The sequence below is a fragment of the Macaca nemestrina genome, chromosome 18 (assembly GCF_043159975.1).
Source record: "Macaca nemestrina isolate mMacNem1 chromosome 18, mMacNem.hap1, whole genome shotgun sequence".
Lineage (NCBI taxonomy): Eukaryota > Metazoa > Chordata > Mammalia > Primates > Cercopithecidae > Macaca > Macaca nemestrina.
In genome coordinates this window covers 46,977,145-46,990,247 of record NC_092142.1, presented here as the reverse complement: position 1 = coordinate 46,990,247, position 13,103 = coordinate 46,977,145, and the positions used below count along the sequence as shown (strand labels likewise).

Below are 13,103 nucleotides of genomic sequence, written 5' to 3'. Positions count from 1 at the left end.
TGAACTGGTTAAAGACAACACTGCCCACCTGCCTGGCATCACAGCGTCTTCTAAGGCACAGCTGAGGCAAACAGAGCATCAGCGGCACTCCTGCCCTGGCCTGCAGGCTGTGAGGTGATGTGACCAGTCCCTTTTGTGCTTCCGGATGCCGTTCATTAGACTCTGCCCACACGCTGAGGCGTCTCCCTCATTTTGCAGTTTCGAGGGAGACACAATAGGCTAAAGTCAGGCTGAACATTTTCAAAGGCGCTCCAGGTTCCCAGGCAGCGAGTGTAATGGTGGCTCTATTCAGCAAGGTGCCTTTGAGGCGTGAAAGCTTTTCCTGTTGGGCCAGGGTGCACAGAATCTGTACGTGGGGTGCCCCCTCTTCTAACTCTATTTATCTCTGTTTATAAAAGCCAAGTATGGTGTATAATTCTGCTTTGGAGTTGACGTTTTCACGCTTCTCTGTGGAGGAGCGGAAGAGACATGCATTCAGTACTGGCTGCTGGGAGCTGCTTTGTCCAGCATCCCTTTTCCTCCAAAATCTTGTTTCCATGAGAACTTGACAGTCATTTTCCCTTCCCCTTGGGGAATGGAAGAACGTGGGACAGACATTGAGGGAATCAGGTGTCCGTGCAGCAGCCAACCTAGGAGTATACGCTGGTTTTCTTCTGCATGGCGTGAGCTCTGAGAACACAGGACCTGCCTCTTTCTTGCTTACTCTGTAGCAGAGGACAAGGGTGCCCTTACCACTTCAGCACCCCTAGCCCCCTCCCAAATGCCACCTCTGCATTCCTTTGCCTGGGGGCTCTTTCTAGGAGTTGCCAGCTACATGTCAAGCTGGAAGTGCAGGAATTAACACCCCCACCCAGGGAGTGGCCTTCACCCTATGGCCAATAGGAATCGGTATAGAAAAATCCCAGATCCCTCTCGTCACGTGGAAAAGCCCTGAGTGTGTGTCTACACTGGTTCTGAGATTTCTTCACATGGGATGAAGCCCCAGTGGCCCATAGTGGTTGCCAGCTTGGTGACATGCCTTATTCCCTTTAGCTCCCAAATAAACCTCGTATTCATAGGCTCTTCTTGGGTGCCACTTCTAGGAGAAATAGACCAAGACAACCCTTGCATCCCCCGGACTGAGCATATAGTAGGTGCTTAATAAATATTTCTCAAGAGAATAGAAGCTTACTTCACAGGGCTGTACTGAGGACCAGGTAGCACAAAATGAGCAAAAGTGTGTTGGAAATTTGAGAGCATGGGACGAGTGGAAGGATGTGTCACAGCCCCCTTAGCCGTGCTGTGGGATCCACGGAGGGGCTGTGCCTGGCTCGCTGGGCCCCCGCCCCAGTGGTGAGAGACGTGGCACTTGTGTTTGTCTCCACAGTTCCTGAGCACCAGCTCATCCAGACTGAGTCACCCCAGGAAGGAACCGTGACCTGGAAAACATATCACACGTACATTAAGGCTTCTGGAGGTTCAGTATAAAACAACGAGTTTCTTGATTTAATTTGCATTTAAAAAAAAATCCTGTCTTAAACTGTTGGGTTCACATTTTATGATTTCTTTAACAATTACTCTCTTTATGGGAGGGCCATTTATCAATGTTTTTATTTTTTCCCCTCCTAAAAACTAACATGTGATAATACAGCCTTTTAAATGGAATCATTCTTCATCTCCACTAAAGCTGCCAGACTCTCTTTTATTGGAGTAGAGTGAGCAGCGGCATGACCCGTACCCTTGCACTCCAGTTGCTCTGTACAACAGTGGCCAGTCCATTGCCAGCCTTCCATACAAGGTTTTCCTTGGTTTCTTTTTCTTTCTTTCCTTTTTTTTTTTTTTGAAGTGGAGTCTCGCTTTGTCATCCAGGCTGGAGTGCAATGGTGCAATCTTGGCTGACTGCAACCTCCAACCTCCGCCTCCCAGGTTCAAGCAATTCTCCTGCCTCAGCCTCCCAAGTAGCTGGGATTACAGGTGCCCGCCACCATGCCTGGCTAATTTTTGTATTTTTAGTAGAGACAAGGTTTCACCATGTTGGCCAGGCTAGTCTCGAACTCCTGACCTCAGGTGATCCACCTGCCTCAGCTTCCCAAAGTGCTGGGATACAGACGTGAGCCACCATGCCCGGCCTTGGCTTGTTTTTAAAGAATACTGAGTCACTGTTATTGAAGTGCACATTGGTGGTTTTTCCAATATGTTCACTGTTTGGACCCATTTTCCAACCAGGTAGAACAGATGTCCCCATGGCTCAGGGCCCCAACACTCAGATATGCCACATCAGTCTAGCAGGTGGTTTCCAGGTGTGCGCATCCTTTTCCTGCAGGTTTTGAATTTCCCATCAGGGTTGGGACCTGAGGAAGGTCAGCCCCTGCCACATGCTCACGTCTGCAGCCCCTTGGGCCTCTCCCCTCCTCTTGCAGGGTACCTCCTTTCTCTCTTCACTGTGTTCCTCTTCCTCCTGATGATTGGCAGCTCTGCCTTCAGCAACTGGTGGCTGGGTCTCTGGTTGGACAAGGGCTCACGGGTGAGTTTCCCTTTGGCATTGGAAGATACCGAGTCTGTGTCTTGGAGTAAAACACTGCTGCCAGAGCATCTGACTGTCCCTGCCACCATGCCATGAGCCCACATGCATCCCCCTGCCCTTTTCAAGAAGTGGAGGTCAGATGCTTACACCACAGGACCCAAGCCCCTGGAATCCCCTTTGGTTTTTCAAGACAAGCAGGGCATAGACACCACTTTCAGATTTTAAAGGGTTGACTAAAGAAGACGTGTGCCCCAGCTTGTCTGGAATCAGGCATGTACAAGATTGGGTCAGTTTCACAGTCTCTCTTGTAAGTTTCCCCCAGGAAAGCCTAACACGGATTTGTGTCTTCCTAAAGAGAAATTGGCATCTTGTTACGGACACTGCCCAGTGCCAGAAGGTCCCACATATCTCTGCTCCCCAAAGTCGTCTCTGCATGAACAGGACGGGCAAGCATCAGATTCAGGCTCTGCAAATGCCATGGAGCCATGGGGGACCCTTCTCTGCAGGGCCCTTCCTGGGAAGAACTGATGTGTTGACTCTCTCTTGAGCTTGCTGGGAGCTCTCCCAGTTTTTGGCCAATGGTCTCAAAGCTTTCCTGGAGCCCTGGGGAGTGCTGTGGGGTCACTGGCCCATCCTCCAAGATTACATTTGGTACAGCTCTGTTGCTATGACAACCAAAGGGAGGTGGCACTGGGGAGACAGGGGCAGGGGAGAGGCTGCCGGGCACAGCTTTCCAAAGCTAGTCCCAAGGGGAGAGGCTGATGGGTGGCCTGCTCTGTGCAGAAATAGAGAGCCATCTCCGGAATAGACAGATTCTCCCAGATGCCCTCTCACTCACGAAGAGCTGTGTCCTTGGAGGGCCCGAGGTTTAGGATCAGGGTGTAGCCTTCTCACAGGCTTGGTGCTTCCCCAGGAGTCCCACTGCCGTTGGCTGATTAAGCATGCAGCCATGGTGGCTGAACCATGTGTTTGCCCCTGGTGCCCCGGACACTGTGCGTTTGCCCCTGCCCCTACCCTCCCAGACATGCAGCCATGGTGGTTGAACCATGTGTCTGGCCCTTGTGCCTTGGCACAATCAAAGGCATAGGAGTGTCTCCTCTTCAGGCTGGGCCGTCTATCCCTCAACTCCCCAGAGATACTTTTGCTTTCAACGATGTTCATCCATCAGCCACCTCTGGTTTACATTTCCACTGTGACTGTAATCAGCAAAATGGCATTTAGAAGAAAGATACTTGTTTGCTCCCCAAGGGCAGTCTTGACTTTTAGCACACAGCCCAGAGAAAAATGAAACTGCCAATTTCTCAGGGCGAGGAGATGCCGTCTCCCCATAAGTGCTGGCAAAATTGTGTGTTTTCGCTGGGCAGGACAGAGCCACAGATTCTTTGAATCCTCTGAGAGCCACTTGTATTCACTGGGCACCCTCCTCCCCACCAAAGATCCCAGGGCAGTACCCTAGCACCCTCTCAGTTACCCCTTGGGAAAAAGAAAGGGAAGGGACTGTGGAGCTGGCCCGTCATACAGAGAAGCCCCTGAGTCACCCCGAAGGCCTGGTGGCTGCTGCCACACAGCTCAGCATGCTGGAGGTCAGTTCCTGATCCTCTGCCTGAGGGTTACTCCTCCAGCCTTGTAGAATTCTGATTCCCCATTTGCCTCTCTGATCTTCCCAGCCCAGCATTGCTTCTGGTGTCCCGAGGTGCTGTGAGCTTCGGGGATGGCTGCCCGGTGCCCACCTCGTTTCTCTGCTTTGTTTTTCCCACTGACTGTGCTGAGCTCACAGTCAGGTTCCCCTTGGGGTCATGAGTGCCAGCAGGAGGAACCCCGCAAAGCTCAGAGGCCCCAGAAGGGAACAGATTAGATTGTACCCACCTGATTCATTCAAAACACTCATGTCCTTGTTCTTAGTTTCTTCTCTCTGGAAAGATTATCCAGAAAATTCCTGTTCTCCTGGCAGGAATTTATCAATTCTTGGTGCTTCTCTTGTTTTTCTCTGAAGATGACCTGTGGGCCCCAGGGCAACAGGACCACGTGTGAGGTCGGCGCGGTGCTGGCAGACATCGGTCAGCATCTGTACCAGTGGGTGTACGCTGCAAGCATGGTGTCCGTGCTGGTGTTTGGTGTCACCAAAGGCTTCGTCTTCACCAAGACCACACTGATGGCATCCTCCTGTCTGCATGACATGGTGTTTAATAAGGTATGGCCACAAGCATTGCAGGTGTACCCAGTTATTCAGTCAACAAGGTATATGGAGCACCTGCTGTGTGCCAGGCATGGTGCTGGGCTCTGGGGACAGCCAGAGCCCTCATAGAGCTTGCAGTCTAGTCTGGGAAGAGTCTCCCAAATAGCTGATTACCAACTAAAGGTAGATTCCAGGGAGCTGTGGGGGTGGATCATCAGCCCTGAGGCTGGGCTGGGGGGTGGAGGCAGGGGAGGCCACTCCACGGCAGAGAAGTGCAGGCCAAGAAAGCAGCTCCTGCTCCAAAGAGCCCTGAGTGCGACACGGGCCTCAAGAGATCCTTCCAGCCCCCTCCGCATTCCACTGCCATGGTGGGCAGCAGCCAGGGGCTGGGAGGGCCCTGGCTGGAGCATATGGGTGGGGCCCACACTTCGGAGGTAAAGAGACAAAGTGAAACTTGGCTTTTTATTGCCATGGGGCACAAAATTCCTTCCTCTGACAAAGGCATCAGACTCTCCTGTCTCAAGCTGCATCCCAGATTTGGAGGGGAAGCCTGACCTATAGGGGGTCTCTCGGGGCCTCCGCACAGAGACTGAATCCCCACATTCACATTCATTCACGGTGGCCGCAAGAAGGGGGTGCATCCTCCCTTTCCCAAGATCACCTGACACACTGTGCTGTGCCCTGGAAAAAAGGTCAGGCCCTGTGCTCCCAATTTCACCCCCAGCAGAGCGGCAGGGTTTACTGAGCACCCACCTCGACTCTGACTCTCTACTGTTCTCCACAGATCTTAAAGAGCCCAATGAGCTTCTTTGACACGACTCCCACTGGCAGGCTAATGAACCGTTTTTCCAAGGATATGGATGAGCTGGATGTGAGGCTGCCGTTTCACGCAGAGAACTTTCTGCAGCAGTTCTTTATGGTGGTATTTATTCTCGTGATCTTGGCTGCTGTGTTTCCTGCTGTCCTTTTAGTCGTGGCCGGCCTTGCTGTAGGCTTCTTCATTCTCTTACGGTAGGCCCATGTGCTATTTACACAAGAAAACAACACACACACACTGACTGGGTATCACGTGATATTGAACATTGAGTGCTTGCTGTCTTCACTGATGGTCTACCATTGATTTTTTGTACTTAGTAAATGCCAGGTGCTAAGTGCTTTGCATACATCTGGCATTTTAGCCTCAGAGCAACCCTGAGAGGTGGAAGTTATTGAAAGATTAAGGCGTTGGTCCCAGGCCAAGAAACTAGTAACCATGATTGCCACCTCTCTGCTGATATGTTCCTAACCATGGGGCTCTACTGTTGCTGCTCTGAGCTTTGAGAAATAACCCCCACCCTAACCATGGGTGTGTTTAGAGAAAGGCCTTAGGCAACTTTGCACGTTGTGGGGGCAGGGGTTCCCACTGCAGCTGTGCACACCCACCCTGGGGGAAAGCAGGAGGACAGCCATGATCCCAGCCTCCTAGGACACCCGCCCTGCTCCCCGCTCTTCCTGGGGTGAGCTGGGGTTCCCAGCAGGTAGCATGGTGGGTATTGGGTGAGGGCAAAGGGTTGCAAATCAGAGAAATTCGCATTAGAGCCCCAGCTCTGCCACAACCAGCTGAAGGACCTTGGAGAAGTCAGAGAGATGCTGCACACCTCAGTTTCCTCTCTCCCTAAAGGGAATCATTGAAATATATGCCTCACCTGTTTCAGAGGGCTTGCGAGGATCAGGGAAACTACACAACCAATGGATTGTTGGTTAAAAAGGGAATAAGCTGTTAGGCAAGAGTTTCCATAAAAATCAATAACTAAAAATAATCATTTATCATGATCCTAGACCTGCCCAGCCAGTGGGATAGTTATTGCAGATCTGAAAGAGAATTCCCCAAATTATAAAATATTCAGCCCACAAACCCTGGACTTGCTTTCACCTGTGCACAGGGTTGTTGGTTTTCACACTCAGATCCTGGTTTTAGAAATAATTGCTGTGGCCACAGTGTGGAGGATGAATGGAGCTAAGAAAGGTCAGGGCAGACTATAGGGCGGGAGTCCCTTGAAATCTACAGTCTGTGTGAGAGAATTAATGAGGACCAGAGGTAGGCAGCAGCAGTGGGAACAGAAGAGAGGTGTGGATTTGAGAGTCATTTCCATGGTAGTGTCATTAGGGTTTCACTTCCCACGTCTGGTGGAATTTTGGGTGTCGGGGGGATGGGAGAAGCAATGAATGATTTCAAGGTGAAGAGCAACGTGAAGAGAGATACGGGTGATGCAGGAGGAGAAGCAGTTTGGGTAATAAGAATACGAATTTAGTTTCGGATGCTTCAGTTCTGTTCAACAAGTCTGCTGATGGTGTCCATGGACAGTGGCAAATGCGGGTGTGGGGATGTGCTGGCGCAGGAGAGCTGGACTCTGTGCAGGGGCAGGTGTGGCTCTGGGAGCTGACACCGTGCCCTAGGGAGCTGGGAGAGCTGGACTCTTGCTGCTGTCTTCACTGTTCCCGCGGTGACCCTGAGGAAGTGAAATTGTCACCGGTGGAGGGTGTTCAGGTTCTTGACGTCCTGAGCAAAGAATTGGACAAAACGCACAAAGCAAGGAAAGAAGGAAGCAACAAAAACAAAAATGAAAGTACACTCCCACAGGGTGGGAGCAAGCCGAGCATACGGGCTCAAAGGTCAGTTACAGCATTTTCTGGGGTTTAAATACCCTCTAGAGGTTTCCCATTGGCCACTTGGTGTACGCCGCATGCAAATGAAGTAGTGGCCCATGATCAGTATGATTGGTTGCAGAAAGCGACCAATCAGAGGCTGAAATGAAGTTACAAAGTTACTCCTATACAAATGAAGACTTGGTCTGCCACCAGCCTGATTGGTTGTGGGAGGGGACTAATCAAAGGTACATCTGTCACCCAGAAAAAGGCAGGGGCAGGTGTGCAAGGGGAGTAGCCTTTGAGCCTTTTGTTATGTAGGCGGGGAAAGTTGGGGTTTTCCTTTCGATTTAGTTCTTGGAAATCAGTGTGAATTGGCCTTAGATTCCCTGCCTCCAGACCCCATTCTGCCTCCAAATGAAATGGTCCGAGTCTCCAAACTCAAGGGTTTATTGTGATGACCAAATACAAATAATTTCTGAGAGTCATTTACAGGATAAAAACAACTCCTGAATGTCATTCTTACAGTGGATTCTTTGGGCTCATGTTCCTTTTTGTCATTCCTGTGTTTGATCATTGCTCCTGTCTGTCCTCCTGTTTATGCAGTTGATTTACTTAGTAAAAGCTCTTTCTCTGCTCTGTACTCACCCACCCTTCTAGCTATAAAGACTGGACAGACCAGAGCTCATCCTGCTTGAATTATCCAAGTGTTTCCAACCAACTCACTTTAGCTCTGCACTATTGTCTTCTCTCTTGGGGGCCAGCCAGCTACTGTACACACCCGAGGTCCCTGGTCTCCTGCTCACCAGGGCTCCTGGAGCTTCCACACAAAGGGGAGCTGCATCCCGTGGGGTTTGGTTTTAAAGTCAACTATAATGATGTTCATTCAAAATTACCTTTGAAAATGCCTTTAGAAGGCCACATGTTGGCAGTTGACACACTGGGTTTTCTTCCAGAGTTAGAACAGATCACTTTTTCTCTGGCTGGGCACTAAAAAGTGGTTGGCTGATACTTAGGGGCTGCGCTGTATGAGAAATTTTGGTTTTTGAAGACTAGAATCATGCCTTGTGGAGCAAGACTTTCCGGATACGAGAAACACTTAGCACCGTGGCCAAACGAGTGCGGCTGACTCATGGTTCTCACACCCCGCCATTCCCACACCTGGGGCAGGCATCGCTGCAGAATGGCAGGCCCGCTCTTCATCCCCAGTTAGACGGCACCGTCTCTGACTTAAGCACTGTACTGAGTGCCTAGTTGGCTCTGTATGTGTGAGGGCAAGTCTGATGAGACCTCACTTTGTGGCCCACTTGGCCCCTTTCAATTTTCTTCCAGTATTTTCCACAGAGGAGTCCAGGAGCTCAAGAAGGTGGAGAATGTCAGCCGGTCACCCTGGTTCTCCCACATCACCTCTTCCATGCAGGGCCTGGGCATCATTCATGCCTATGGCAAGAAGGAGAACTGCGTCACCCAGTGAGTCCCACATGGGGCCCTGCCCCAGGCCCCTATGCTTCATGCCTGACTCCGATGGGGAGGGCACAGGAGGAGGGAAGTCTGGGCTGCTGGGGACTGATTGTAGACAAACAGCTGGAAGAATGAGGAGGGGTCCTTGAAGACACTTGGCCTCACGGCCTCTCTTCCAGCATCTGGGGCCCCAGAAAATGTGAATGAGGGGAGCTTGTTCAATGGCAACCTTATTTGTTCTATTTTTCATTCTAAAAGTAAAAATGTGTTTGATTCAGGAAGATAGAGCAAAAAAGGGAAAAGAAGAAAAAAAATCACTTATAGCACCCCACAAACCCAAACATATTAATTTTTTTCACATATTTCCTTCTAGTTTTTTTTCTTTCTTTCTCTTCATGGAGTCTTCTTTTTCTTCTTAAGTATTTATAATCATTTCTTAAATTTATTTAACAATTTAAAATAGCCTGTTTCATGTTATTACATGTTTCTTGTAAAAATAATTTCTAAAGGCCACCTTTCATTTCACTTAGCATTTTCTTCTTTTTAAAATATGGGGACTATGTTAGTAAATCTCTCTGGCATCTTCCAGCTTCACACTTCTATAATATGACATAAAATGTATAAATCAGACTGGGCACGGTGGCTCACGCCTGTAATCCCAGCACTTTGGGAGGTCAAGGCAGGTGGATCATGTGAGGTCAGGAGTTTGAGACCAGCCTGGCCAACATGGCGAAACCCCATCTCTACTAAAAATACAAAAATTAGCTGGGTGAGGTGGTGGACACCTGTCATGTCAGCTACTCGGGAGGCTGAGGCAGGAGAATCACTTAAACCTGGGAGCTGGAGGTTACAGTGAGCCGAGATTGCGCTACTGCACTCCAGCCTGAATGACAGAGTGAGACTCCATCTCAAAAAAAAAAAAAAAAAACAAGGTATAAATCACAGTAGGCTCACTGCAGTAACAATAACCCCAAATCTTAGGGAGTTCACGCAATAAATTTTTATTTTTCCTGATGTCACAATTTAGTGACAGTCCATGGGGCAACAGTAGGGGATTGTACTCCACACTCAGGCATAGTCTGTTTCCATCTGGGGCTCTTCCATCCCAAGGGCCCTGGGGTATTCTCTCGGATCATCTGTGTTGAGCCAGAAGACAAGGGGACCAGGAAGGAGGACCCAGGGGGAATTTTATAGTCCAACCCTAGTAAAGCATCCCAAGATTTCTGCACATTCATTGGCCAGATTGGAGTCACATGGGCTCACCTAACTGCAAGGGAGACTGGGAAATGTAGTCCAGCTGTATCCAAAGGAGGAAAAGAAAATGGAGTTTGGTGAATCCATAGCAGCCTTTCCCACATAGATTTTCTATCTTTTCCTTCCTTAAAAAGCTAACACACCCTTCGGAGAGAAAGAATTAGATGTAGTTCTAAAGGGTGCGTTGAATGCATTCTAAGTTTGGAATTGCATTAAATTTATTTATTTATTTATTTTTATTTTTATTTTTTGAGACAGAGTCTCACTCTGTCACCCAGGCTGGAGTGCAACGGCACGATCTTGGCTCATTGCAACTTCCGTCTCCCAGGTTCAAGCAATTCTCTTGCCTCAGCCTCCCAAGTAGCTGGGGCCCTGCCAATTTTTGTATTTTTAGTAGAGACAGTGTTTCACTATGTTGGCCAGGCTGGTCTTGAGCTCCTGACCTCAAGTGATCCACCCACATTGGCCTCCGAAAGTGCTGGGATTACAGTGAGCCAATGCAACCGGCCCGGAATTGCATCACATTTAGAATTTCATCGAATTCTCTCTCACGCCCCCTCCATTTTACCACCCAGGATCTCAGAGTACACTTGACATCACATCTTGTCTTTAGTTCAGTCAGCACCTAGTCCTGACCCTAGTTTGACCTGAACATCGTTTTTCAAGAGTGCTGCCTCACACATAGACCCTTCCAAAGTCCTAGCCATGAGGAAAGCCCATGGAGCCGTTCGTCTACTCACCCACAACAAACACACATGCAAGCTTTGTCTTCCCACAGCCTCTCCTCCAAGATTTCTGAGAGAATCCTATAAGGAGCCAAGAATGACTGATGAGGGTTCCCTTCTTTTAATAGTTTCTTTCTAAAGGGCTTGGGTTTCTGACATGTATTGCTTTTGCCACCAGACAAAAATGCTGCAGCTTAAAAAATGTAAAAAGGTTAGAGGTCAAATTCCAATTTGATCCCAGCTAGTGATTTTGTTTCTATGCAATCTAACCAACCACACAGATAAGACCATAGGTGACTTCCAGGTCACAGAGGCTGTCAGTTGAATTTGTATGCTGTATAGCTACATGATAGAAACAGCACTGTGTTTCGAATAATATTTTGATTAAGCTCTGGGGAAAATAAGTTAGAGTTAAAACAGAGAGGAGGAGAGGGTGATGGAGCCCAGGGCGGCTGGTCAGAGGGGCTTCCGGGCAGAACTTTGGGAGGCCTTCCAGGACAGTGTGGAGCAGCAGTGCCTGAGCACATTCACGACTATGCCAGGGGAGGAATTCTACCTCCTTAGGGCTTTAAGCATGGAAAGGATTTCATTTTTTCCCCCAATAGTTTCTACCAGCTGTTCTCATGAAGCCCTTCCCCACTAGATCAGGGAAGCCACAATGGCAGTTGAATCTGATGTCTCTTTTGGTTAATGGTCATCTCAGTGCGGTGAAAATTTCAATCTTGAATGTATTCAAGCCACAGGTCTCTTTCCCCCAGAGGCTTGGTGTGGCAAGGCTATGCTGTGTATGTGTGTGTGTGTGTGTGTGTGTGTGTGTTTAATTGAGAAGCACCTGCTCTGTGCTTTTAAACACCCTCTTCCTTTTCTCCAGGCCTGGCTCTCTGATGCAGGGGAACTGGGGAGGGGACAGCAGGAAGAACACATCCTTGGGTGACTGGCACCTCTGGGCCATTCTCTCCTTTCTGCTACCCTTTCCTGCTGCCGCAGTGCACTGTGCAGATGTGGGACAGCAGCTTGGAGACCCCAGCAGGGCCAGAACTCCAGAAGTTCTGCCGGCATTGCTGGATTGGTAGGAGTCACTGGGTCTTCCTGTGAGTTCTACCTGGAAGCCCTCACACTGCACTCCTCTGATGCAGAGGCCTCTTTGCTCCATGCCAGGGACCGCAGGCTCCAAGGTCATCTTTCTTCTGCTATCTCAGCCCTAGGAACTGAGGAGCTGATGAGATCCGCCTTCCATACATCTGGGGAATGCGGAACTCCAAGGGTGGGTCTTGCCCCTGTCTCCTGGCTATGTCATCTCCCTGTCACTCCGCTCTGTGCTTCTTCCCCCCTCTCCAAGACCTTTGGCTCCATGGACATGCAGCAGGGATGCAAGGTGTCAGCTTCCTCTCCTTGAAGAGGCTTCCAGCTTTATAAGCAATTGTCTTCAATCTTCTTTCTCTGATTCAGGGAGGGAAACCTGACATGCGCCCTCCCTTCCCTCCTCTATGGTCAGAAACATTGACTTCCCTAAAGGTGACCTGCTCCACAACCCACGCCCACCCTTTCTATATATCAAGGGGGCCAATTGTCAGTTCCACAAAGCCTTTGAGGATGGCTGACTCCACGATAGGGATCCTTTGGAGTCAGAATGTGAAGCACTCAGCACCTCTTATTCTCAGCTATAGGTTCTAGCTGCCAATTCTGGGAAAGACAGAAAGAGCCACTTAGCACCCTACTCTATTGCCACATGAGATTTCCCAAAATATGTGCCAATCAAAGATGTCTAGAGTGGCAGATTTTTAAGAGCATGAATATATGTTCATTTTTGTAAGAGTTTTCCATGTGAGAGTGCATTCCCTCAATTAAAAATTCCCTGGCCTCATTTCTCCAGTCACCCTAACCCTAAGTCTACAGAAGCACAACCCGATCTCCTGCTTTTTCTGATTTTCTTGACTGTAGGTTTAAGATGCTAAACGACGAAAACTCCAGTCACCTCCTCTACTTTAACTGTGCTCTCAGGTGGTTTGCGCTGAGAATGGATGTCCTCATGAACATCCTTACCTTCATTGTGGCCTTGTTGGTGACCCTGAGTTTCTCCTCCATCAGCACTTCATCCAAAGGCCTGTCATTGTCATACATCATCCAGGTAATGCCTGGTGCAAGGTTGGGCTTAGTCTGGAGGCTCCGGCTTATAATACATCAGGGAGGGTGCTTTTGGATGGACAGAACAAAAACCCCAACCTGAATGGGTTTAAATGAGAAAGGGAGCTTAGTGGCTCACATCTTTAAAAAGTAGGATGGTTGCGTGGACTTCAGGCACAGTGGGATTATGGCTCTGAGCTTTGCGCATGCCCTGTGATCACTTTCCTCACAAGTG

General features: G+C 49.3%; 1 protein-coding gene across 6 annotated transcripts in view; it reads left to right on the top strand.

Moving 5' to 3' along the window:
* The window catches only part of LOC105492226 (ATP binding cassette subfamily C member 12), a 72,398-nt gene that overhangs the window by 45,669 nt on the left and 13,626 nt on the right, over positions 1-13,103 (top strand). For 5 of the 6 annotated variants that reach the window (XR_011616416.1, XR_003020533.2, XM_011759248.2 and 2 more), the window contains 6 exons: positions 1,367-1,456; positions 2,400-2,503; positions 4,497-4,694; positions 5,464-5,690; positions 8,637-8,774; positions 12,686-12,872. Coding sequence is in view for 4 of the 6 variants with exons in the window: in XM_011759248.2 (XP_011757550.2) it covers positions 1,367-1,456; positions 2,400-2,503; positions 4,497-4,694; positions 5,464-5,690; positions 8,637-8,774; positions 12,686-12,872 (944 nt within the window). In the remaining 2 variants the exon portion in view is untranslated. The remainder of the gene's footprint in view (positions 1-1,366; positions 1,457-2,399; positions 2,504-4,496; positions 4,695-5,463; positions 5,691-8,636; positions 8,775-12,685; positions 12,873-13,103) is intronic. The other variant, XM_011759251.2, reaches the window with a different exon arrangement.